The 24,839-nt window shown below is 38.8% G+C and overlaps 1 protein-coding gene across 2 annotated transcripts in view; it reads right to left on the bottom strand.

Annotated features, from left to right (window-relative positions):
• Window positions 1-24,839, bottom strand: part of LOC148369339 (E3 ubiquitin-protein ligase MID1-like) — a 58,813-nt gene that overhangs the window by 13,771 nt on the left and 20,203 nt on the right. For both annotated transcript variants that reach the window (XM_088331324.1, XM_088331323.1), the window contains exons 2-3: window positions 12,861-13,636; window positions 1,096-1,191 (exon numbers count right to left, since the gene is read on the bottom strand). In XM_088331324.1, the coding sequence (XP_088187450.1) occupies window positions 1,096-1,191; window positions 12,861-13,568 (804 nt within the window). In that variant the 5' untranslated portion in view covers window positions 13,569-13,636. The remainder of the gene's footprint in view (window positions 1-1,095; window positions 1,192-12,860; window positions 13,637-24,839) is intronic.

Below are 24,839 nucleotides of genomic sequence, written 5' to 3'. Positions count from 1 at the left end.
TCATGCACTGTGTTCTGCATTCTGATTGGCTAAACAGAGAAAGATGCTTTCTTTCACCAATGTACTTGGAGCTCACCACTCACTAAACTTGCTCTGGGGCAACATGCAGGTCTGTTGCGCACCCAAGTAGTAACCGGCCGGGCGCTTTTTCAAAAATGTTTTATAATGGTAAACTATATTGTTTCTCTAAGGCAGAACCAGGAGGTAAATGCAATGTTTCCATAACTTCCACATGATGGTGGCACGTGTAAAGTGAATCGTGTTTTCAATCCATACAATTGTGCTTTGAAAATCAAGATTATTTTTAAAAATTGAAATTTGACAGAACAGAAGGGTTTTTTTTTTCTTTGAATAAACCCTTATAAAGTACAGTACTTTTATCTGTTAAAGAAATACTTGAGTCTGTAAAATATTTTTGAGTAATACATAAATAATTAGGCAGCACGGCGGCGCAGTGGTTAGCGCTTGTGCGGCACAGTTCATGTCATGGGAACCTCCTGCGTGGGTTCAAATCCAGCTCCAGACTTCCTGTGCGGAGTTTGTATGTTCTCCCTGTGCTTGCGTGGGTTTCCTCCGGGCACTCCGGTTTCCTCCCACATTCCAAAGACATGCATTTCAGGTGAATTGGCCGGTCCAAATTGTCCCTAGGTGTGAATGAGCGAGTGAGTTGTCTGTCCCCGTGTGCCCTGCAATTGGCTGGCAACCAGTTCAGGGTGTCCCCTGCCCACTGCCCGAAAATGACTGGGATGGGCTCCAGCCCCCCCGCGACCCTACTGAGGATAAGCGGTACGGCTAATGAGATGAGATGAGATGAGATGAGATAAATAATTAGATAAACAAATAAATGAATATTTTTACTAGGTGGAAACCCATGAAAAATAAGAGATTTAAAATCACCCACAAACGTGGAATTTACCTTTGACTGCACTTAATAATTGCATTTAGGAATGACATTTTCTACAAAGTCATTTCGAATTATCTTAGGTCTGCAACTAAAAATAACAATAGAATAATTCTCTTCCTACCTTGACATTATTAATCCTTTGGCCCGAAGACCGCCACGTAATGCATCTAATCACCGATGACATCACTCACCTCCACATGTTGGCAAGTCTGAATCAGTTTCCCCATTAGCGACTCCAACTCGTTGTTTCGCATGATCAGATTGCTCAGGTTTGAATCCAAGGCGCCCTGGATGAAAAAAACCATTGAGTTAACATGAATGAAAAGCAAAGCAGACAAGCAGAACTCAAACAGAACTAAAGCGCCGTATGGTCCTTGTACTCAGAAGCTAGAGTACATTTTACATCCGCAAGCCGTTTTTGGGTACCTCTGCCCGAGGATGGTAACCCTCATCCCTGCACTGCCTTCTCATGGTGTCCCGTTCGAGCCTCACAAGCAACCCGACGCGAGTGGGACAGCACTTGGCTGAGCAGAAAGCCAAGCGCAAACCCGGCCAAGCGGTAAATGAGGCTTCAAAAGCTTTTTTGCACTCCCATGAGCGCATGCATGCAGTGCTCGAGGCTAACGAACCGCCTTGCAGGTAATGGCACATCATCGCCATCCTCCTGCTTTTAATCTTTTATTTTCCTAGGTCCGTTCCTGCCCCATCCCCCTCAGCCACCCACATAATCTCTGTACTTGTGGTCAGCCAGGGCGCAAGCTGTCTGCTTTATTTCTAATGGCTGAGTTGTTTATACGAACAAGCTTGAGTGAATCTCATGCCGTGTGTGTCCCTTACAGAACTTCATTTCCCGCTTCGAATTAATCCAAGATGAATGTTGTGCAGTGCTTTTCACAAACAGCTGCATGTACAACAGCATAGATTGCATATTTTTAACTCAGGAGAACCAAAGAACACTAATCTTTTTTGTGAAATTATTAGGGTTTGTACACTTTTTTATGGCCAAATTCAAGCTCTTTTTTTCTGAAATTCAAAGACCACTTTCCAATTGTTCTAGTCCCATTAAAATGAGAAATAATACATTATTATCCATCCATCTATCCATTATCTGCACCGCTTATGCTCAGCAGGGTCGCAGGGATGCTGGAGTCTATTCCAGCTATCTCCGGGCAGTGGGCAGGGGACACCCTGAACTGGTTGCCAGCCAGTCACAGGGCACAAAGAGACAGACAACTCACTCGCTCATTTACACCTAGGGACAATTTGGACTGGCCAATTAACCTGACATGCATATTTTTGGAATGTGGGAGGAAACCCACGCAAGATTGGGGAGAACATGCAAACTGCACAGGAATGCTGGTAGCTGGATTTGATCCAATGACGACCGTTTGCAACGGCACGTTGAGGTAACCGCTCGTCCCCAAACCCAAAGCACGCGCAAGCTATCGATCCTGTTAGGCTCCGGGTGGGCGGGCGCAGAGGTCGGTGACTGTGTGGGGGCGAACCAGAACCGCCGTGACCGGTTCGTCAGCTAGGTGACCCGTTGACGGATGTCAGCACCCGACTGCCGTTATCCCGGCTGCACCCAACGCCCCCAACGTGATGGGTTTCAAGCGTCAGCTAGGGGGATCCCGTGATGGATGTCCGCACTAAATTATCATCGTTAACCCACTGCCGCAAAGGGTTTCGGCCGTCAGGTGAGCGACCCGTTCCAGTCATTCCCTGGTACAGCCAGAACCCAGATATAATTAATGCAACCACAATGGATGAATCCTACACTTTCCCATCCCAAAGTTACTCCGACGATGACAGCCAGTTAGAGACTGACTGTACGTTAACCTCCAAGGTGATGCTGCATTCTTGAAAATGCGGAATACTGGATTTTCCAACCGACACGTTGCATTTACCGGTCAGAAATCGATGACGTCATTTGAAGAAAATGAAAATAGACAAAATATTCCATACTTTTGTTCGTTTACTTATATAGGTATTAGCGTAATCACACAGATAAGACAGGAAAAAATTAAAACCTTTTAAAGTTAAACTTCAGATTTGTAGATAAAATGTAAGAACTTTTTAATGCCTTATTTCTCTGTTATCAAAGTTAAGATCATTTCAAGTTTTAAAGACCTTCGGAAAAGCCTGATCAAATCAGACTAAGAAACAATTTCAAGCATTTACAAGCACTTGACCTATAACACAAGCCTTGAAAGGCAAAACATAAATATTCATGCATTTTCAAGGTTTTCAAACAGCTGTACGAAACCTGAAGTATAACATGTGGGTTCTCTGGGGTTTAACAACATTTCAAACTCGCAATTCATTAAATTCAGTGTTACCTCTACATACGAGATAAATATGTTTCCGTAAAATGTTCGTATCTAGGATTGCTCGTATCCTAAGCAAATCCTCCCAATACCAAATTACTGAACCAAAAATAATCCGTTTCTAGCCTCCCATAAAGATCCGAGTTAACCATAAAAAGCTTGGAAACACATCTTCCTGATCACTAAATATACGTTAAAACACTGATTGAACATAAAAATACGGCAATAAGATAATTAATCTCTGAAGGAGTTGTGTACTCGGCGGCTGTTTTGAAAGTCCAGGGGCAGTGCAGAGGTAGCGGCAGCATGGGGTTGGGTTAATGTCCTGTTCCGCAGAAAGCCTGACGCAAACCGTGTGGGCATTTTGGCGTCAACGCCTTAGGCTGCAGAACGCCAACAGTGCCATGCTCCCACCCCGCTGAAGCCTTTTTCAGCTGTTTCTCTTTGTCAGTTGTCTTTTGCTGCCATTTCATCAATAATAGACCAAAATGCATTTGCTCGTCATCGTTCCCAATGATTAAAGGAAACTACGGATTAACAATTACATGAATTAAACAGAAAGAGAACTCTAGAGTTTTCCAACGATAACTTCTGTTCACTTCGGGTGTGTATTATTGTGGACTTGATTTGTGTCTGAAAATACTGAAATATTGTGAGTTGGTAGTAAATATTGAATAATATTACTTATGACCATTCAACCATTTTCGGGATGTCGAAAAAAATATCCGGACTTTGCAGTAAGTTAGATTTTGTAATGTGTGGACTGTAGTGCGTCTTTCCGCCGTGTGTCGCTGTGAGAGGTCCCCCACCATCCACCCCAAAGAAAAAATTCTGCTTCTACTTCCTGGTTCGTGTGTAGATATACTCAAGCACGCTAAAACTTTGACGTTTTTATTCTTTAATATCCCGTGGTTGGTGTAAAGTGTAAAGAAGAGGCAGACATTTATTTTAAAATGAAAGTGGAATAAGAAAGTTTAATGCGGTTAAAAAAATGGTTGAATCACTTTTTTTTTCCACTCCCTATCACGGTGGAGGACCTCTTGAAGCACATCTTCCAAAAGTAGGTTAAACTTCACTTTTTATCTTTATAGAGCATATGATTTAATGAAATCTGTATTTTTTTTATTTTTAATACAGGTTACGTATACAACCTTAAACATCCTTATATAAACCTTAATCATACAAAAAATAGCACTGAAGTAACTTACGAACGATCTCTCATTCGTAGTAGGGCAGCGTCTGTACTGTAAAATGTCCTGCTTTGCTCCAGTTTTGTATTGTATGAATTGTCTTGGCAAACATTTATTTTTTTTCCACTAGAAGACGTCATAAATGTTTTCAGATGCCATTGTTGAGTTTTGTAATTACAGTGCATGTGTTGTGGGCAAGGGCAGCTTGCTGTTTTCCTCTGTGACCCAAACTTTGAGGAATTTGGCAACCAGGCGCTAAAACTATCAGACATGATTGATACTCATTGTATTTGGTGACGTGCCGTTTTCTTCCAAAACGTCCCCCCGCACACCTGTGGCCAGTGGCAGGAAATCTGTGGCTTTAAAGGAGGGGTTGAGGGGATTCTCGCTAGTCGGATTCGCTAGTTGATCGTTGATTCGCTAGTTGATCGTCACGTGCCTGGGGCATAACCTTCCGTCAAAGCTCTTTGTTTTCTTGGGCCTTGGCCTCAGACATTTCTCGTATTTTGAGGAGATCATGTATAAAGGTATTACTGCATAGTATTTCCCTCATGTAGATCCATTTTAATCCGGGTCTCACCAGTAAACACGGCAGATTTGAGGGATTTGCGTACTTTGTGTTTGGTGGTGTACAAAGAGCTTAAAAAAATGACCTTAATACGACCATGGAAGACACAATCGAAGCAGCACAAATGGTTTCTTAGAAGCGTGGTTAAATTTTGCCTTATCCGTGTCACCTTTGTTTGTGTCAGATTATTGATCAACAAAGAGGTTAACTGTACACAATTCATCCTTGTCCACCTGTCAGTCATGTTTCATGTTGAGAGCAGATGAGTATTCCAACAATAACCCCTTTGGCTCTTATTAGACTATACCACTTACTTTGTTCGTGCATGTAAGAGGACGAGAAATAATAGGAGCATATGTCAAATTCACAGAACATCGGAGCCATGAGTAAAAGCCATTATAGGCATCGTAAATATGTGTATATATATATATATATATATATATATATATATATATATATATATATATATATATATATATATATATATATATATATATATATATATATATATATATATATATATATATATGTGTATATATATATATATATTTTTTTTTTCGTTTTAAGTAACTTGTCAGAATATAAATGCAAGGGTGTAACCCTGAGGGCGGGGGTTGTTTTGGGCAGAGTCTCAGAAGTACAAAACCTGAATACCTGATCAGGCAGGTACTTTTCCTTGTATTTATGTAGATTCTGTATTTATTCAGATTTGCAAGTAATTAATATTTTTTTTGTTTTTGTTTTTTTGTTATGAGTAACACAAAAAATTATAAGGAACTTAAACCAGGCGTGTCAACATTATTTTTGCTCAGGGGCCACATGGTTGAAAAAGCACTCTCACAGGGACCGGAGAGGTACATTTTTTTTTTTTTAAAAAGTGTCCGTTAGTTGTAGGGCTCAGCATCTTTCGTAGCCTTACAATTCATTTATGATTATGACTAAGGGGTATAATAATCGATCATAAAGCTAATCTGTTTTCATTTCTTAATATTTTTTCCTTCATTAGGATTAGATATCTTGTCGTGTTTATCAATTGTGAATGTGTAAAAAAAGTAAAACAAAAATGTAATTCATTTCCAGTACAGCTTTTTTAAGACTGGAACTAATGTAAACTACAAAAGAAAAAAAACACACAAATACTGAATTAATTGCAAATTATTTCAATAATTAATTTGATGATTCTTAAGTATTTGTGCTCTTTTTTTTTCATAAAAATGTTAACCTGAATTTGGTAACCTTACTGTTCGATTTCATGCGATTTTTTATTTTTTATTTTTAACCCAGTTTCTAAGCGACAATTTCCAATCATTGGGGCTAAAAAGCATAGTGTAATAAGAATTTGTGGTCAGGAGAGACCACATATAAGTGCAAGCTTATTGCATTAAACAGTGACTTTAATTTTCAGTACAATAACACCAGGATGGCTGTTTCCTTCAATGTTCACTGGTTGATAAATTGTAGTCAGCGAATATAGCTCTAGCGGTTGGTTTGCTTTGGGAGTGACCCCTGGCTTTGGCGACTTTGAACTGACATATAATAAACTTCAGGTCATTGTTTGACGGGATGCTCCTCTTAGCATTGTCTCGCGTCAAATGCATTGATGGGCCTGATCCAGCCCGTGTGCTGTATGTTTGACACCTCTGGCTTAAAGTTTTTTTTTTTGTTCCAAACAAGTTATTTTTTTAAGTGAGTCCTGAAACTTTGAGACATAATTACGGAGTCTCGTGACATAACAGATGAAAAGAGATTAGTATTCAGGAAACGATAGCACTTTGGAGCGCGTTGAAAATGACACTTTGAGAAAGAACACTGTTATTGTGTCTGTCAAAATGCTGAAAGTGGTTGTCCTGAGGAAACATGGACTGTTCACCTCGGACGATACATAGCAACCAGAGAAAAACGAGAGCATTAACAGCCTGTGATGGTATTTGTGCTGGTGAAGATAGTGACTGTCAGATACATTCATCTAGTGAAGTGCACACTTCCTGCAAAATTATCAGTGCAACATTTTCAACGCAAGCATACTGCAGAGTATTCAAATATAGTGTGGATACTAGCTTGAAAGAGAGTCTGTGTAGTGTGTGTCATCAACTAAATGTTTTTGTACCAAGTAAATGTTTTGTGTCCTAGCATTTAAATTAGGCCCATGACAACAAGGAAAGTTTTGACAATGTTGTCATCTGTAGAGGACTTAACTTTTCTGGACAATAATTATTTTGTTTATTCTTTTCCAGTCTGCGTACTGCTTACGTAGTTCCCTAGGTTCTTAATGTAGCTTTAAGGGCTAACACATGCTGCCAGAAGTCAAGTGGAGGGAAAAAGAAAATAAGCCCGGAAACTTGTGTCACCTCAGGCTTGGTCTCGCCGATAAAAGCTGTGATTTTGGTCTCAGGTACTATTTGGACTCCCCAATTGCTACACATAATCTTTCGCCACAAATGGGACTTTCCAACTTGAAACTGTCTCTCCTGATCTGAATTTTTCAGGGCTTTTACTAATTTTGCCCGACGACTGTCTTTTGGACCTAGCTCTTGACCATCCATCAAAAAAACAACCTGATTCCCAATTCAATTGATGAACGTTGCAGCAGGTGCTCTCAAAGTCCTTGTCACCTAACTCATATGTTTTGGTCGTGTCCTAAACTAACTGAATATTGTATGCATTTCTGATATTTTAGGAAAATATATCAATCCATCTCCGCTCATAGCCATCTTTGGCAGGGCCCCTGACAAACTCCCGACAACTGTTATTCAGGATAACGTTTTAGCCTTTGCCTTTTTGATAGCCCGTTGGAAGATACTCTTTTTGTGGAAGTCCTCAGAACCACCGTCGTTTAAAACATGGCTACAAGATATACACTTTTTGCTTAAATTAGAAAAATAATCAAATTTTCTCTCAGGAAATGTGACTGTAAATTCTATTCTCAATGGGCACCCTTGCGCCACTATTTTGGAATGCCCCCACGTGAAAGCATAGTATAATAGACCTGCATGTCAGGGTCTGTTGACTCCTAACTCTAAATATCATCAGGCGCCCCTCTCCCCCCGCCTTACACTTTCATATATCGGTCCGAGGCTGGATAACTGAAACATTTGAGTTTGACTTGCTGAACGGGAAATAAGCAGCAATGGTATGATGTTATAATGATTAGTTTAGGAGCAATTTAATATTATATACACAGCATATATATATATATACATATATATATATATATATATATATATATATATATATATATATATATATATATATAATATGTGTGTGTGTGTTTACAGGAATATGCATGTATGTGTATGTGCGTGTATATGATAGATATATATATATATATATATATTTTTTTTTTTTTTTCTTTTTGTTTCGTTTGATTTATTTTTCCTTCTTTTTAATTATTATTTATTATTATTATTTTGTTTTGTTTGTTTTTTGTTTGCGTTAGTTTTTTAAGTTTTTGTAGGTTTGGGGGTTTGAATGTTCATGAATATTGAGTATATTGTATAATTGCAAATATTGCATATCAAGTTTTTAAGTTTTTATTATCAGTTTTTTCTTTGCAATGGGGAGAAAAACAAAATAACTGACTGTCTGTTATGTTGAAATTATTTTGTCTATCAATAAAAATATAAAAAAATAAGTAAATAAAAAACGACCTGAGAAGAATGTTGGTGGTTATTATGAATTGCTGTGATACAGGGAATATTTTCTAACTAGAATAATGGCTAGATGACCAACTGTCCCCTGAAGGCAGTGTTCTCGTTAGCCCGCGTCCCTGCGTCCTAGACGCATCATTTCTGCTGGGGACGCATTGTCTCAAATCAACCTGCGTCCCCAACGCAACTTTTTTGACACGAAATTGTCATTATTACCCGATTACCTTTTTTTAACAATAATTTACCGCACTCCAACTTTTTGCCAGGCAGATCCGCTATTGTTGTTTTGGTCTCGCGGTTCGAGTTTTCGTCTGCACGTCGATCTCTGCAAACGAGATCTCGTTGATTTGAGATTACGTCATTGTTGTGGTGCTTGTCTTTGAGTGAGGTTAAGTATGCATTCCAGTCAACCTGTACGTTTTTGCCGTACAAAGTACGTTTATTATGCATTTTAAGACTTGTACCACGTACAAGAAAATAACCCTAACCCTAGCCTAGATGGTAAGGCGCCCGCTTTGAGACTGGGAGGTTCGGGTTCGCGCCCCGGCCGAGTCATTCCTAAGACTTAAAAAGTGGTCGGCGGCGCCCTCTCTTGGCTGCGGCTGCATCGGGTCAGGTGCAATCGACATTTCGTTCTGTGTACATTGTTACACAGAATGACAATACAAGGAAATTATTATTATATTATTAAAATCTGTACTGAAAAAAGTCAATTATGGGTACCATCCGGAATATATCGACTATCACGAAGCGGCAAATGAATCAAGTCAAACGAGATCGAGTTGTGTAGTGAAAGTCTGTCTCTTTTTAAAGAACCGGCTTTTCTAATAATAGTCTATTCTAATAAAGGCATTTTTTTCAATGACAATAACACGAAACTAATCAGATATACACCCCATATATTGTTAAGGTGGTAAAAGTTTGTTTAGGATGCAAATGTCTCATTTTTAATGTAAAGAGACCAATTTACAGCAACTCAAATGTGCTTATTGTACATTGTGTTTTCATTAGAAGGCTTATGCATGGTTACCTGACCTTCATTTTAGCTAGTTGAGTATCTAAAACGTCACATTTGTGGGCATGATTCAACTTTTGGAATGTTCAGATAGAGACATTCTGACTTTCGTATTAATCTAGAACAGGATCTAACTAGAATAAATGGTGATAACCAACAGGTGCTGCGTGGATTGTTATCGGGTCCTGGAAGGGACTGAAGCTGCAGTAAAAGAGAAACCAATAGCAGTGCTGCAAGTCTGGCCTACTGCTACAGCTATGTAACAAACCAACCCTGCAAGCATGTATCCAAACAATGCTAGATCCATTACACATGAAACGAATGACCTGGAGCCACAACTTGTTGAAAATCGCTACATTTGTGATGGTTGTATTTTAAGTATCTCGGAAACCTGGCTCAATCTAAGCATACCCAATGCCAGCGAACAGCCAGCCAGCCACTTTCTAAATTGCTTTCTTACATTGAAAGGAGAAGCCCTCCTATTTTGTTGTACTATTGTATAGTAACAATAAATATCATTAATCTAAATGCAGTTCTGTGTTTTTCTTTGTAGATCTAGTTATTACTTGTTTTATGTCATATACTCTCAGTCGGAAATGACTTCATCTTGAGACAAGTTTGACCCTTGGGGGCTTTAATGTAGAGGCGTTGCCACTTAGTGGATTTTCACATTTCATGGGGGGTTAGATCCCCTTTGACCGCAATAACCGAGGGATTTCTGTAATGTTGTTAGACCGTAAGGAGGAGAAGAATGGGAAACGATAAAAAACATCAGAAATGGTAAAATACTGTATGTTGTGATTCAAACAATGTGATTATTTTTAAATGGGTTAACAAATGATTGTTATAAACGTGTATAATATGATAATTTGTTTATGTGATTGATAGCAGAAGTGTCCAATGTTATTTAGGGGACAGGTCTGCTACAAACCTTTGGCTTCAACCTGTCGTCCCATTTTTTTTTCAGGTGATTTTTTACTATATGATGTGATGTTTGTTGCAAAGAAGAAAATAAACAAAGGCAACTTTTGGCCTTCAACGCAGAGTGGCAGACAAAAAGGCAATTTCAGAGACTGGCCAACAAAAGGAAAATATTACTATGGGCAAACAAAGACGGACTCATTTAATAAACATAATCATGACTTTTTCAGGCAGCACGGCGGCGCAGTGGTTAGCGCTTGTGCGGCACAGTTCATGTCATGGGAACCTGTCGTGGGTTCAAATCCAGCTCCAGACTTCCTGTGCGGAGTTTGTATGTTCTCCCCGTGCTTGCGTGGGTTTCCTCCGGGCACTCCGGTTTCCTCCCACGTTCCAAAAAAAACATGCATTTCAGGTGAATTGGCCGGTCCAAATTGTCCCTAGGTGTGAATGAGCGAATGAGTGGTCTGTCCCTGTGTGCCCTGCGATTGGCTGGCAACCAGTTCAGGGTGTCCCCTGCCCACTGCCCGATGATTGCTGGGATGGGCTCCAGCACCCCCGCGACCCTATTGAGCATAAGCGTTGCAGCTGATGAGATGAGATGACTTTTTCATGGAAAATACCAAATTGTTTCGGTGACACCAACCTTAAAACATGAGTGTATTCCTGAAATAAAGAGCCCAACAAGATTTTTGCAGGAATTTTGAATAACATTAACAGGTGTCAACATAGCATTTAATGCTGATAGCATCTCAAGAGTCATTAGGCAATTATCCCAATCACAAAGGCCACGCTGGCGCGTTGAGCCCCATATGCTGTGCCACTGCGTGCACTTGTATGAAGCAATTAATTAACGCAGAGACAAGGCAATTTTCAAGCAAGTAGCAGGTTAATGAGTGCCAGTCACCTGCTATGTGTTAGGTGGGCTTAATTGAGCGTAGCTGTACTATAGCAAGAGAAAAGCGTGAACTTCCTGCTTGCAAAATGGAGGTTATTATTCACAAATACTATTTTGTTTTCAATTAGGCGCAGAACTTGTAGTGTTTCTCCCCACACTAATGTAGATATGTTGGAAAATATTCCATGTGCGGGGAGTCTCGGGAAATTTTGTCTCAAAGTTGACCGATCTGGCAATTTTCCTTTTGAGTTGTGACCTCATTTAAGGAAGACATCACTTTCAACATGGGAAAACCTATTAACACAGAATGTGAGGCAGTTGGGAAACAGACAGCAATTGTAATGAACAGTGATTCTATACTGCTTGTTCCTGCCAGGGGAAATGGGAAATTAACTTACCCTTTTGTTGGGGACCTTCTCACAGTTTTGTCTGTAAGTTTACCTGCCGCTGTTCCAGCCTGCATTCCTTTTTTGCCATTGCCTCCTATCAGGTAGGTGATTGTGGCTTTTCCTTTGTGTTCCCCCGTTAGTGTCAAGGCTTTTTAGGTTTGCTCCCGGTTAGCCTCCATTGGCAGCAAGCAGTGTTTTGTTTGTCCTGGTAGCCGACCCGCCTGTCATGTCCATTTGTTTATTTCCAGTCAGGTTCGTGTTTGTCTCCATAGCCGTTTTTTTATTGTTGGCTCCCGGTTAGCCTGGCTGCTCACTGTGTGTTTTTGGTCAGCTATTTGTTGTACATTACTTGTTGCAATTAATATCAAACAAAATAATTTCTGTTACTTTGTTTCAGGTATCTTTGTGTATTTTTACATTTATTTAAGTATTTGGGTTTAAATTTAGTACATTTGTACTTTTGTTGTTGCAGTTGGATTAAAACACAAATAATGGAGCTGATTTTGTTTGCAGTAAATAATTGGTTTGTTTTCGTTCCTTTTAGATGACCTGCATGTCTTTAGGAATCCTTTTACGATATCAACCCCAGGCCACTCTTGTAGTTAAAATTTGTACCTATTCAGATTACAAAGCATACGTAAAAATGCTTTATAATCTGAAATACTGTGTGGCCATTAGAGGAAAAGTTGCATTCTTTGCTGAATATTATTTTGATTGATTTTTTTCTGCAATTTTGCAAATCTGTTGTCTGCTTCGCTAGCCTTGTTCACTGTGGATTGCAATCTAACTACAACAAAAACATCTCACACCTAGTATTTTGTGTACTTGTAATGACAGAGTAGAACGTGGAATGAGTTATAGTGGGGAATGCAAATACTTAAGGGATAGGGGGTCCTCAAATCTAAATTTGCTTAGGGCCCCATGAAGGCCAAGACCAAACCTACGCCGTTACTATGAATAAAGGCTCAGTCCTTCACAATGGTGGAGAAAGATTCAAAACTCACCCTGAGTTTCTCAAAGCGCTCACTAAGTGCCGCCACCTGGTGGTCCCTGTGCCTCCCTACCAGTTTACAGAGGGAGCAAATGAGTTGCTCGTCCGTGACACAGTACATGTTGACCTTTTCCTCGTCGTGCTCCAAGCACTGAAAGCCTCGCAGGTGAGAAGCAGGCATGGGTTCGATCAGCCTGTGACCCGTGAATGGTTTCTTGTTGGGGTGAGTTGCCCTGAGGCACTCCTTGCAGTAAGACACCTCACAAGTCACACAGGTCTTGATGGCCTCCAGAGGCGGGTCCTGCTCGCAAAACTGGCACCGGACCGGTTCGGGGGGAGTTCCTGGTTCCGACATGGCGGCGGGTATCAGTTCCAGCGGCTCGCTGTCTTCTTCAGCCGGTGAGCTCGGCCCGCTTTGGGGCAGCTGCAGATGAAGGCCGGCAGAAGACGAGGCCTGCTGAACTCTGTCGATGATGTTCTGCAAGGTCACGTTTCTCTTAAGTCCTTCGAGTCCGCGGTCGGGACTCAAGGAGATGACATATCTGCAGGTGGGACACTGGAAGGCGCCGATGCTTTGGACCGGTTCGTTGGTGGCGCAGTGTGAGACGAGGATGCGGTGAGCGCAGCCGAAACAGAGACTGTGGGCGCAGGGGAGCAGAAGGGGGTCCTCAAAAAGCTCCAAGCAGATTGGACAGGTCAACTCTGACTCCAGAGTGTCCATCCTGCTCAGGCAAAACCAGGCGGGATGAGATGTAACGTCAGCAAAATCCGGGGAAGTCCTTTAAGTATCTGTGGACGAGATAAACATCAGTTGAAATAAAAAGTACACAGTACATTTACCATAGTTTACCATTTACCATAGTTAAATAGGCATCGTCTAAGTGTTAACTCCTCTGGTGTTGGTAAAAAAATAGAGTTCACACAAGTAATTCTACATTTAATGCAAGAGCACTAGGAATAAATTGCCTATTGAGTGAAGAAAATTGACTCTTAAAAGCTAATACTTCTAAGTCCAATTTAAAGTAATTAATACAGTATCATCAGAGTAAAATCAACCCGGAAAATGTTACTCTACCTTTAGTGTATACTTTACACTCTGTAGAAAGGAATATATAGATATAGGTGTTAAATTACCACGGATGATTTTAGTATGTAGGGTAATGGCTAATATGTGACTGCCCATATTTAGTTATGATAATTTACTTTCTTCAATTATAAAGTTTCCATTGATTTAGTCATAGTTATTTTATACAACCGTATTTGACCGGTCTCAACCCACAGTCCCTGGGTCAATTGTGGCCCTCGGGATGATAGTTCGAGGCCCCCACCTTAATATGGAAGTTAAAGGGACAGAGTGTATTCATTGACACCTAAAATTCGCTGTATTGTTTAGTGCAACCAAAATGAGTGCTACATTGCACAGATGAAAAAAAAAACCCGACAGACTCAATGTGACCAAAAAACACATTATTACTTTAAAAAAGAAGATACATGAGTAGAAGAAAAGAAAAAACAGTTAAAAAAGAGAAAATGGTAGAGGAAAAGGGAAAAGGAAAAAAAAAGCAAGGAAACAAATAAATGGACGTAAAAGGGAAAAAATAAAAGTTGAAATAACAAGAAAAGGAGAAATAAGAAGACAATAAGAAAAAAGCAAGAAAAAAGGGGAAGCAAGATGGCCAACAATTAAGTCAGCTCTGTTTAGGTAAGCCTCAATTGGTGTCAGAGAAAAACAAATTTCTCAACCTACAATTTATTTAAAACATCCATATTTATATGACAGTTGATGCATTTTGCTTATTATTTAAATCAATAAGTTAGTTTTTTGACCAATAGGACAGACTAAATTACGCATACTGTCTCTTCAATTCTGCACATGCGATTATGGAATTATTACCGATTGATTTACATATACGTGCTTATTTATTTATTAAGATCTTATTTTGTACAAAATTGTATTAAAGGCATTAAAGAACAGCGGAATACGCGCTTTATTTCTGTGTAAAACCAAATCTGACCCATCCTCACCTAAACCCCACCTGTGGCGGCCCCCATGTAAATTGAGTTGTGGATACCAACTGAATGAAAAGAAAACTTAGAATTTCATCAGCATTATGGAGGTAGATTTATCGAGCATGCAGCTGTTCCTTGTGACCTCTTGGAGGCAGTACAGTCAAGCTTAAAAGTGTTTCAACCACACTGATGCTTCCTCCTCTTACAACTATATTGCAGCGCCGGTGAGGTCCTGTTTTTGTCCAACAGGATGTACAGTTAAAATGAAACATCTATTGTGCTTTTTTTAGAAGAACATATGCAAAATAATTGGACTTCAGAAAAATGCTGGGTGAATGATTATTAAACGACAGCATAGCGTAACCGGCCCATTTTATGGGGGCTCACGCACTTCCAAATTCCACCCAAACATCATAGAATTTTTAAAACTCTCTTTTTCTTAATAAAGGACAGTATGGGCTAATATATGAAAAAACACAAAATAAAAAAATGAAAAAGTGATACATAGAGAAAATGAACAATTCAACTGCATTGGAATGGTTCAGTTCAGAGCCAGCCCAAGACATAAGCAAGCTAAGCGGCCACTAGTAGGCCCCCAAGAGTGCTTAACTTTTTTAGTGCTATCATTGTCCCCGTTCTCACTTTGTGTGTCCTTTCAAAAAAACTTCGACAGAATGTATAATGTTTAATAACAGGGACCTCCTAAATTAATTTGCTTTCATTCTGAAAATTAAAATAACATAGAATTACTACAAAAATACTCCTTCAGTAATACCATATTATAAAATACTACTAAGCAATTATTTACTCCAAAAATACTAATATGGAAACACTACAAAGATTCTACAAAAATACAATTAAAATGCTGCTTTGGTAATACCTCAATTATACTTCTACTGAAATTCTAAAAAAAAAAAATACCAACACATAATACTCATCTCATCAGCTGTACCGCTTATCCTTATTAGGGTCGCGTGGGGGCTGGAGCCCATCCCAGCCATCTCCGGGCAGTGGGCAGGGGACACCCTGAACTGGTTGCCAGCCAATTGCAGGGCACACGTGGACAGACAACTCACTTGCACACATAATACTATACTATAAATAACTACTAGAAGAATATTACAAAAAAATCCTACTACAAGAGGCTAACAAGCAAAATACTGCAAATTACACCTATAGCGACACTAGAACTATTCTACTATGGAACTATACAACAAAAAAATACTACAAAAAAAAACAACAGTAACACTGTAAATACTACATATTTAAAACTAACATGGAAATACTAGAACAATAGAACAGAGAAAGTACAAAAATACTATAAAAATACTATAATAATAAAACTACTGTAATAATACAAAATACTACAAAAATACTACAGATATACAACAAAACATCTACTTCAAAATACAATAAAAGTACCAAATAAATACTAAAAAACGATACTACTATGGAAATACTACATAAAATAACTTCATAAATACTAAGAAAATAGTACAAAAATAAACCTACGGTAACAAAGAAAAACTACAGATTTTCAATAAAAATCTGACTCCAGAAATATAAAAAAACACTTAAAGAATATTTAAGTGCTTAAAACAGGGACCTTATATACTATTTTTCTCACATTGTGGTCGTTTCAAAACAATTTGATGAAAGTGATCTATTTAAAAAGAAGTAGCCTGTGACATTCCACATGCGGCCCCCAACTCCAAATATTTGCCCACCCCTGGAGTAGAACATGGAATGAGTTCTGGTATGGATGCAAATTAACAAGTAATAGGGGGCCCCAAATCTAATTTTGCTTTGGCCCCCACGAAGGCTTGGGCCAGTCCTGGTTCAATTTATGTGATTTCTAGCACAGCACTTGCCGCTCTCCCTGCTTTCGCCACCCTCCTGCTCCTCTTTCGGTCGGCTCGTGAATCGTGGGGGCCCCGGTGTAATACAGTGAGAGTATGTTACCACACAATCCCTTGACTTTGTTATCATCAACATACATTAGTGCCCATTTTAGCTCCGTTGAATAGAATGCAACAATGGTCGGCTAAGCTTATTTGTTGTGTATGTGTAAGCACCAGCATTGAAATTTGCATCTTTTTTCCCCTTAAAAATGTTCCGTGTTCAGGTGGGAGTCTTTTACCCGCAGTAACTATAAAGAAATACACAAAACCTCCTCCTAATGAATTTGTATATGGTTGTCAGCACTTATCAATGGATCAGTTTGAAGTGTAATCTGACACTTACAAATGAGAAGTGACATTTCTGAACAGTGTTGAATATTCTAAATCATCTAAAATGGAAAAAAAATTAACCTTTCAGACACTCTGGGTGCTTAGCACCCCCAAAGCTATTTTTTTAAATTATTTGATTGTGATGTTTCTCTGGTGAGTATATTTTTAAAGGGTCATCATATCTTGAATCCCGAAAGTTTAAGGTTTCGAATAGTATGTGGCATGACATATTTCAGTGACTGGTGACCCGTATTTGTACATCAAAAGTCCAGAGGCCCACCGGCGGGCTGTCGGATTGTTAAGGGGTTAAGGTAAGGCATATATTTTTTTGTCTTTTTTTGTAAATACCTTAGTGTTAATGTGGGCACATACGGCTTATAGACAGGTAAGGCTTATGTATGTACAATTTGTTTTCCCCTTTAAAAATGTATAATCATCATAGTCCGAATTTTACGGTACTTTCATTACATGGCTGAAAACTATCATTGTGGGCATTGGATCGAGCAAGGCAGAGCAGAGCATTGTGTCTTTCAACAATAAAATGTGATATCACCCATATGCATTAGTTAATTCATATATGCGTTTTTTTAGCATTTATCCAGTTATCTTCAATTACATTTCCGTATGCTACCAGTGACCGAGACAATCCGGGTTAGAGCTAAGATGGTCGAACCAAAATTTGTTTTTATTCTTGGACAAAAATAAAATACACAATTAATATTTGTATAAAGTACAGGGAAAACATTTAAGTTGACAGGTGTGATATTCGCATGGTATGTTTGCAGCGTTTTAAGTGACACACACACACTAGTATACACACATACAGATTATATGCACCAGGTCAACACGGATGACCTACTTCCCGGCTCAGTCACAGCCTTTGCCAATTGGTGGCTGCCCCACCCTCTCCGACATTTGTTTCAGTAAAAATTATTGAAGGATTATAACTTTTAGGTCAGCGTTTCTCAACCTATTTTGAGCCAAGGCAAACTTCTATCCATCCATTATCTGCACCGCTTATCCTCATTAGGGTCGCGCGGTGCTGGACTTTGAGCAGTGGGCAAGGGACACCCTGAATTGGTTGCCAGCCAGAGACAATTTGGACGGACCAATTAACCAGACATGCACGTTTTTGGAATGTGGGAGGAAACCGGATTGCACGGAGCAACTCACGCAAGCACTGGGAGAATATGCAAACTCTGCACAGGAGGATTCGATCCCATGACCTCAGAACTGTGCTAAAGTTTTTTTACAGGTTTACAACTCTCAAAGTCAGCTTAATCCGTAAAGCGTTCAGCGTTGAATAGAATTCATCTTTGTCTATTGAGTTCCACGCTTCTTCTTCTGCATGTGTATGTGTACTCTATTCGAAATAAATTCGTACAAACTGGGCATGGCATAATACCAAATGTCTGTTAACCATATATATATATATATATATATATATATATATATATATATATATATATATATATATATATATATATATATATATATATATATATATATATATATATATATATATATATATATATATATATATATATATATATATATATATATATATATATATATATATATATATATATATATATATATATATATATATATATATATATATATATATACCAACCAGCCAGACACTGGGTGCTCAGCACACCCAAACCTCTGAACCTAAAATCGCCCCTGATTGACTGGCAGTCGGGGGAGACATTGTTTCACCTGTCACCATGGAAATATAGAATTAAAAACATAATCAGGGGTGGGAAAACTTTGAGTCACAGGCAGTGTTGGGTTAAAAACATTGGCAAAAAAAGGCCGAGAGGAGAAAAAGTAAAACTCTATGAAAATAGAAAATGAGAAAAAAAAGAGATATATTTTTAGAAAACCAGTGGTGAAATGCATTTATGATTTGACAAAAACACATGCTTTTTAAAAGTATGTGTTATATTTATTTTTACACACTGTTTTTGGGCTGTGACTGATAATGGTGCTAAATACGAGGGGATGCTTCAGGTGGCTTCAAATGAGAGTCCCAAGAGATATCTTTTACAAGAAAGATCATAGTCTGCTTCCCTATAGGGGAATCTAATCCCAGACGTCCGTGGGACAGGCGAAAACACTGATCCACTTTCCTAAAGAGGACATAACAAAACATAGCATAGCATTAACCAGGCATAAACATTTGGACACATAGTCTTTGGTCTGTGATGGCTGTTGGTGTCATATCTGACATTATGTTTCAGGTGGTTTCAAACTCTAGTCCCGCTCTACTACACCTTAAACAACTAGTTCCAGCAGCTTGGACCCTAAGTTAAAAATTATTCTCTTTGAGCTGTGACTGCTAATGTTGGTACTAACGAGGATTGGTGCCAGTAGCTATCAAGTCACAAACAATAATATCACATTTAACGGGAATAAAAAAATATATACGTGGATGAAGACCAACCAAAAAAATAATAGTTTTGGTTTGTGACTGATAATGGTGCCAAATATGACGTAATGTATCAGGTGGTTTCAAACTAGAGTACCAAAGGGCAGTTCTTACATGAAATAACATCCTTCCTCTTCTCTTCCTCCCTGTCAGAGAATCAAACCCCGGTCTTCGGTGTGACATATACTGCTATACTATACTAACAAGGATTGGTGCCGGTAACTATCACGTAACAAACAATAGCCAAGCATTACCGGGCATAACAAGGAAAATAAGGACCCACAGACCAACCAAAACATAAATTACTCGGTCTGTGACTGATAATTGTGCCAAATCTGACTTAATGTTTCAGATTCTGATTGATTAACTACACTAACGAGGATTGGTGCTATTAGCAATATTGTGACACAGGATAGCATAGCTTAAACTAGGTAGAACTACAAAATCTGAACCTAAATACCAACCAACTGATAATGGTGCTAACCTCAGACTGTTAAAACAAAGTCGTGTCCTCACGATATCAACAGTCACTGAAATTGGAAAGCTTAACCTTTTGGTATTAAAGATATGATATATATATATATATATATATATATATGTATATATATCATCTCATTAGCCGTACCGCTTATCCTCAGTAGGGTCGTGGGGGGGCTGGAGCCCATCCCAGCCATCTCCGAGCAGTGGGCATACCGTGAAAAATATTTTCTCCAAAACACACGATAATGCTGACAAATTAAAACAAAACGTATTTCTGTGTGACAGGCAGAAATAGCAATCCCCTATCCTAACGAAGATTGTGCCAGTAGCTAGACCTGAAGACCAACAAAATTCTAATGTCTTTGGTCTGTGACTACTAATGGTGGTACTGTAATTATGAGGTGATGTTTCAAATTGTTTCAAACTTGAGTCCCCTAGGGTGGTTTTCACAAGAAAGAACATAGTTTTCCTTCCGATCAGGGAATATAACCCAATCTTCCACATGACAGATGGAGATACTGATCCACTATAGTAACAAGGATTTGTGCCTATAGCTGTACCGTAACACACAATGGCATTAACCGAACATAATGACCTAAAGACCCAACCAAAATCTAATGTCTTTTGCCTGTGATCACCCGTGGTGCTACTGTAAACATGAGGTGTGGTGTTCAAAGTTGTTTCAAACTAAAGTCCCATTGGGCAGTTTCTATAAGAAAGAACATAGTCTGCTTCCATGTCTGGGAATCAACCCCAGTGTTCCGCATGACACACAGAGATACTGATCCATTATACTAATAAGGATTGGTGACAGTAGCTATCTCGTAGCACCAAATAGAATAATATTGACCAGTTATAACAAAGACGTCTGGACCTAAACGCCAACCATAATCTAATGTCTTTGGGCTGTGACTGCTAATGGTGCTAAATATCACATAATGTTTCAAGTTGTTTCATACATCTTCCCACTGCTTTTGCCTGACATGCGGCTCCATATCATTAAGGCCCGCGGGAATTTTGAGGTTTTTCTTTAGGCAGTCCTCTTTGTAAATCTCACCGGAACGCCACCAAACAAAAGTTCCAGCATCATCAACATGTCCAATGCAGATTTGTGACTCATCACTGAAGATAACCTTCATCCAGTCATCCACAGTCGATGATTGCCTCTCCTTAGCCCATTTCAGTCTTGTTCTTTTGTGTTTAAGCATCAACGATGGTTTCCTTTCCTATATGAAAATCCCATTTTCTTTAGGAGAATTTGCACAGTTCTGTCACGTACATTGACTCCGACTTTCTCCTAATTCCTCTTCATTTGTCTTGTTGTGCATTTTCTGTTTTCAAGACCTTATAACCTAAAGTTGTTTGTTTTGATGTTCCCATGCTGTTTGTACTTGGTCAAAATATTCAATACAGCCGACTGTAAACGGCCCACATCTTTGGCAACTATACAAATAGAGTTACCCACTCCAAGAATTTTGACGATCCTGTCTTTGGTCTCAAGAGAGATCTCTCTTGTTGGAGCCATGATTCTTGCCAATCCACAGTCCAGGAGCCCTCCAAGGTGTGATAACTGCACTGTTACTAACTGCTGACTAAAACTGCTGACTAACGAGCAGACTTTATCTGGGCCAGGTGCTCAATTGACTGCATGTGTCTTTATTTTCTACTCCAAGTCACAATTAAGTGATTTCATATTTATTTCCCGCACTTGCTCTATAAAAGTAACATTTACTTTTACCTTTCAGTGTTTCTAAATGCCAACATGTTGCACATTGGAATGACCTTACGATTGATTCATGTTTGTGATCTGAGTTTTTTTTACAGAATAAAATGTCAGAGTGAGGGCTTTCCTAAGACTGGTGATTCCATACTTTTTGCCAGGGATTGTGTATAATTTGGAATATCAAAAATGAACAAAAGTTCTGTGTATTGTTAGGCACAGTCAGAAAAGTTTAATTATTTTGATACAAGAATCATTTATTGTGAGCTCTAGTTTGTTGTCCTAATCTTAGTGCAGTTTTCTATTAGGAAGATGCCAAAAAGTGTGTCACACTCAATCAATATTCTTAGGCTGAGGTCTAATGTGGATTGTGGCTAAGTCTGAGGCAATGTGTCACAACATCAGCATCTCTTGACATCATCAATGATAAACGTGTTATCCTTGCCCGGCCTTACTTCCTCTTAACGTCGAATCTAATATTGCAAACATTGCCATATCTAATTTGGATCATTTAACACACACACATGCAAAGATTCACGTCACCCTCAATTTATGGACACTGGCAAATCCTGTATCATGCCGTCACTTCACAAAATGAAAAGCTGCGTTTGGTCACAATCCAGCGTGGGTAGGAACAGATTTTGGATTAACTGTGTCTGGAATTACACAAAGGCGACGGGTGTGCATGTGCGTGTGTAGCTGTTTTAAGTAATTATTGTGTTTGGGAGATGAAGAGGAAGTGAAGGGGGAAGGAGAAGTGGAAGTAGGTTAGGATATTTGACATGACTTGGCTTTGAACCTTGGTACTTTGGCCCAGATTCAGCAGCCTCTCTACATTGCAAAATTCGTCATGTGCTGTTTTTTATTTTTATGAAAAGCAATCAGTCGCTATTACGCGCTTCACCTTTTACGGTTTTGCTATTACAATGCATTGTGATCTACATTCGAATTGAATAAACCTCCCCTAAGACCAGGGATGTCAAACTCTTTTTGCTCTGGGGACCAAGCTAAAATTTTTGTTCTCAGGTTTTTTAGTATTATGCTTTATCGTAAAGCCTAAATCAGTAACGTACTTTACATGACAAGGAATCTTTTCTAAACACAGCACATTTACATACCTGCCAACTCCACATCTTCTTTCCCCTAAAAACGCCTAATGTTTTTTAAAAAAAAATCTACCTCTTTTCCTAATGTAAACAACAACAACAAAAATATTGCCTCAAGACAAGTCTTTTAGTCTATGCCTGCTTTATTTTGAAGCAAGATTATGTCTTTGTGCATCTAACAATCACATAAGTTTTCTGTTTTGGTAAAAGCTTACCACTTACGGTTTTAAACAAGCACATGTTGTTTTTAATATTCTGGAGACAGATTGTTTTTCGTTTGTAAAAATAGAGTGTGCAATAAAAACTACTGCTTTTTAATGTCCAAAGGTTGGCATGTATGCATTTATTTACAAACAATGGGGAAAACATTTTAAAATTTCGTATTGAATGTGAGAAGTGCTTTATCATAACAGTAACTGAATGCAGTTTTACACCTGAACCAACTCACAGCAATATACAAATTCAATAGCACCCTCTTGTGGCCAGAGAGCATATATTTTTTTTGAAAATAAAAAAAATCTTACTTTGGCAGAAATTACCTTTTTTTTCCACATACTCTGAAATTTATGGCGGGCCATATTAAACTATCCAATGGGCCAAATCCGGCCCGCGGCCTGTATGCTTGCCATTACTGTGCGAAGACTAAAGGTATTGGTAAAAAAAAAAAAAAAAAAAAAATGTTTACAGGTACAGTATTCTGTACTTTTATTTGTTGAATATATTTTGGGGCCTGTAAAAACAGTTTGTTATTTTATTTCAATGTACAAGAGAGTATTTTGTTGAATAAATAATATTTAAAAAGGATTTTTTTTTTCCACAGATTTTGCCTCTCATGTGTTATTTTGATACATAATCCCCACAATAAATTAGGGTTCAATGTATATTGTATTGGAAAATGTGTAGTTTAATATCCTTCAGGCGGGGTCTGAAAAAAGAAAAACAATGTTGTTATGTGAAAAAATATATATTTGAAAGAACATTGTGTATTATTTGCCAGTTTTAGTAGTACCCAATTAAAATATATAAATATATTGATTTAACAAACAAAAATACATGAAAACATTTTTTTAAAGAAATGTTTATTAGTTTTACGTAACACGAGGCTCACCTGATAAAGTTATTCTGTTTTTACTGTAATATTGGACACCTGAAAAGGAGATTGCATAGAACACCAGGTTGTGATCTTGATTATTATTGTGCACTGCTGTTTGTTCAGACGTTTAGGAACTGTCTACATCACAGGTGTCAAACAGGCGGCCCACGGGCCAGATCAGGCCCGCTAAGGGATTACATCCGGCCCGCGAGACAACATTCAGAGAAGCGCAAGAGGAAAACAAGCTGCAGGTTGAAATATGTCAACTTGATATTGCCAAAGAGAGGTGCCTTGAACAAAGACACTGTACTTGTATTTCTTTCTCTCTCTCTCTCTCTCTCTCTCTCTCTCTCTCCCTCTCCCTCTCCCTCTTTTCCATCCCTTTTCTCCCACTCTCTATGTCTCTCTTTTTCTCTTCTTTTGTTGCTTTTTGTCTCTTTCTCTCTCTGTGTCTTTTTTAACTTATTTTTCTCTAACTTCCTTTTTTTTGTTTTCTCTCTTTTCTCTTTCTCTCTTTCTACCCTTTGCCCTTTCTTTTCTCTTTTCTCTCCTTCTGTCTTTCTATTTCTCTTTGGATTTCTTTCTTCCTCTCCCTTTCTTTCCCCCTCTCTCACGACTTTTTATCTTTTAATTCTCAAGCTCTCTCCCTCTCTCCCTTTTTTTTCTTTGTCCGGCCCTCTCTCCTTTTCCCTCCCTCTTTCTCTTATTTCTTTATCTCTCGTTTTCTTTCTCTTGAATCTACTAGTCCGGCCCCCGACAGAATGTTTGTTCTATCGTGTGGCCCCCGAGTTGTTTTGAGTTTGACACCCCTGGTCTACATCATTGTCACTATCAGCTAACCATGCTGCTGTTCTTTTACCTCAAGAGCCTTTAGGGTAAATCTGCTTTTGTAACCTAGGAGATGTAATAAAAAGAAAA

The sequence above is a fragment of the Urocampus carinirostris genome, chromosome 3 (genome assembly GCF_059441175.1).
Source record: "Urocampus carinirostris isolate Australia breed hairy pipefish chromosome 3, RoL_Ucar_1.0, whole genome shotgun sequence".
Classification (NCBI taxonomy): Eukaryota; Metazoa; Chordata; class Actinopteri; order Syngnathiformes; family Syngnathidae; genus Urocampus; species Urocampus carinirostris.
The sequence above is the reverse complement of the archived record's forward strand: the minus strand, read 5'-3'. Positions and strand labels throughout refer to the sequence as shown.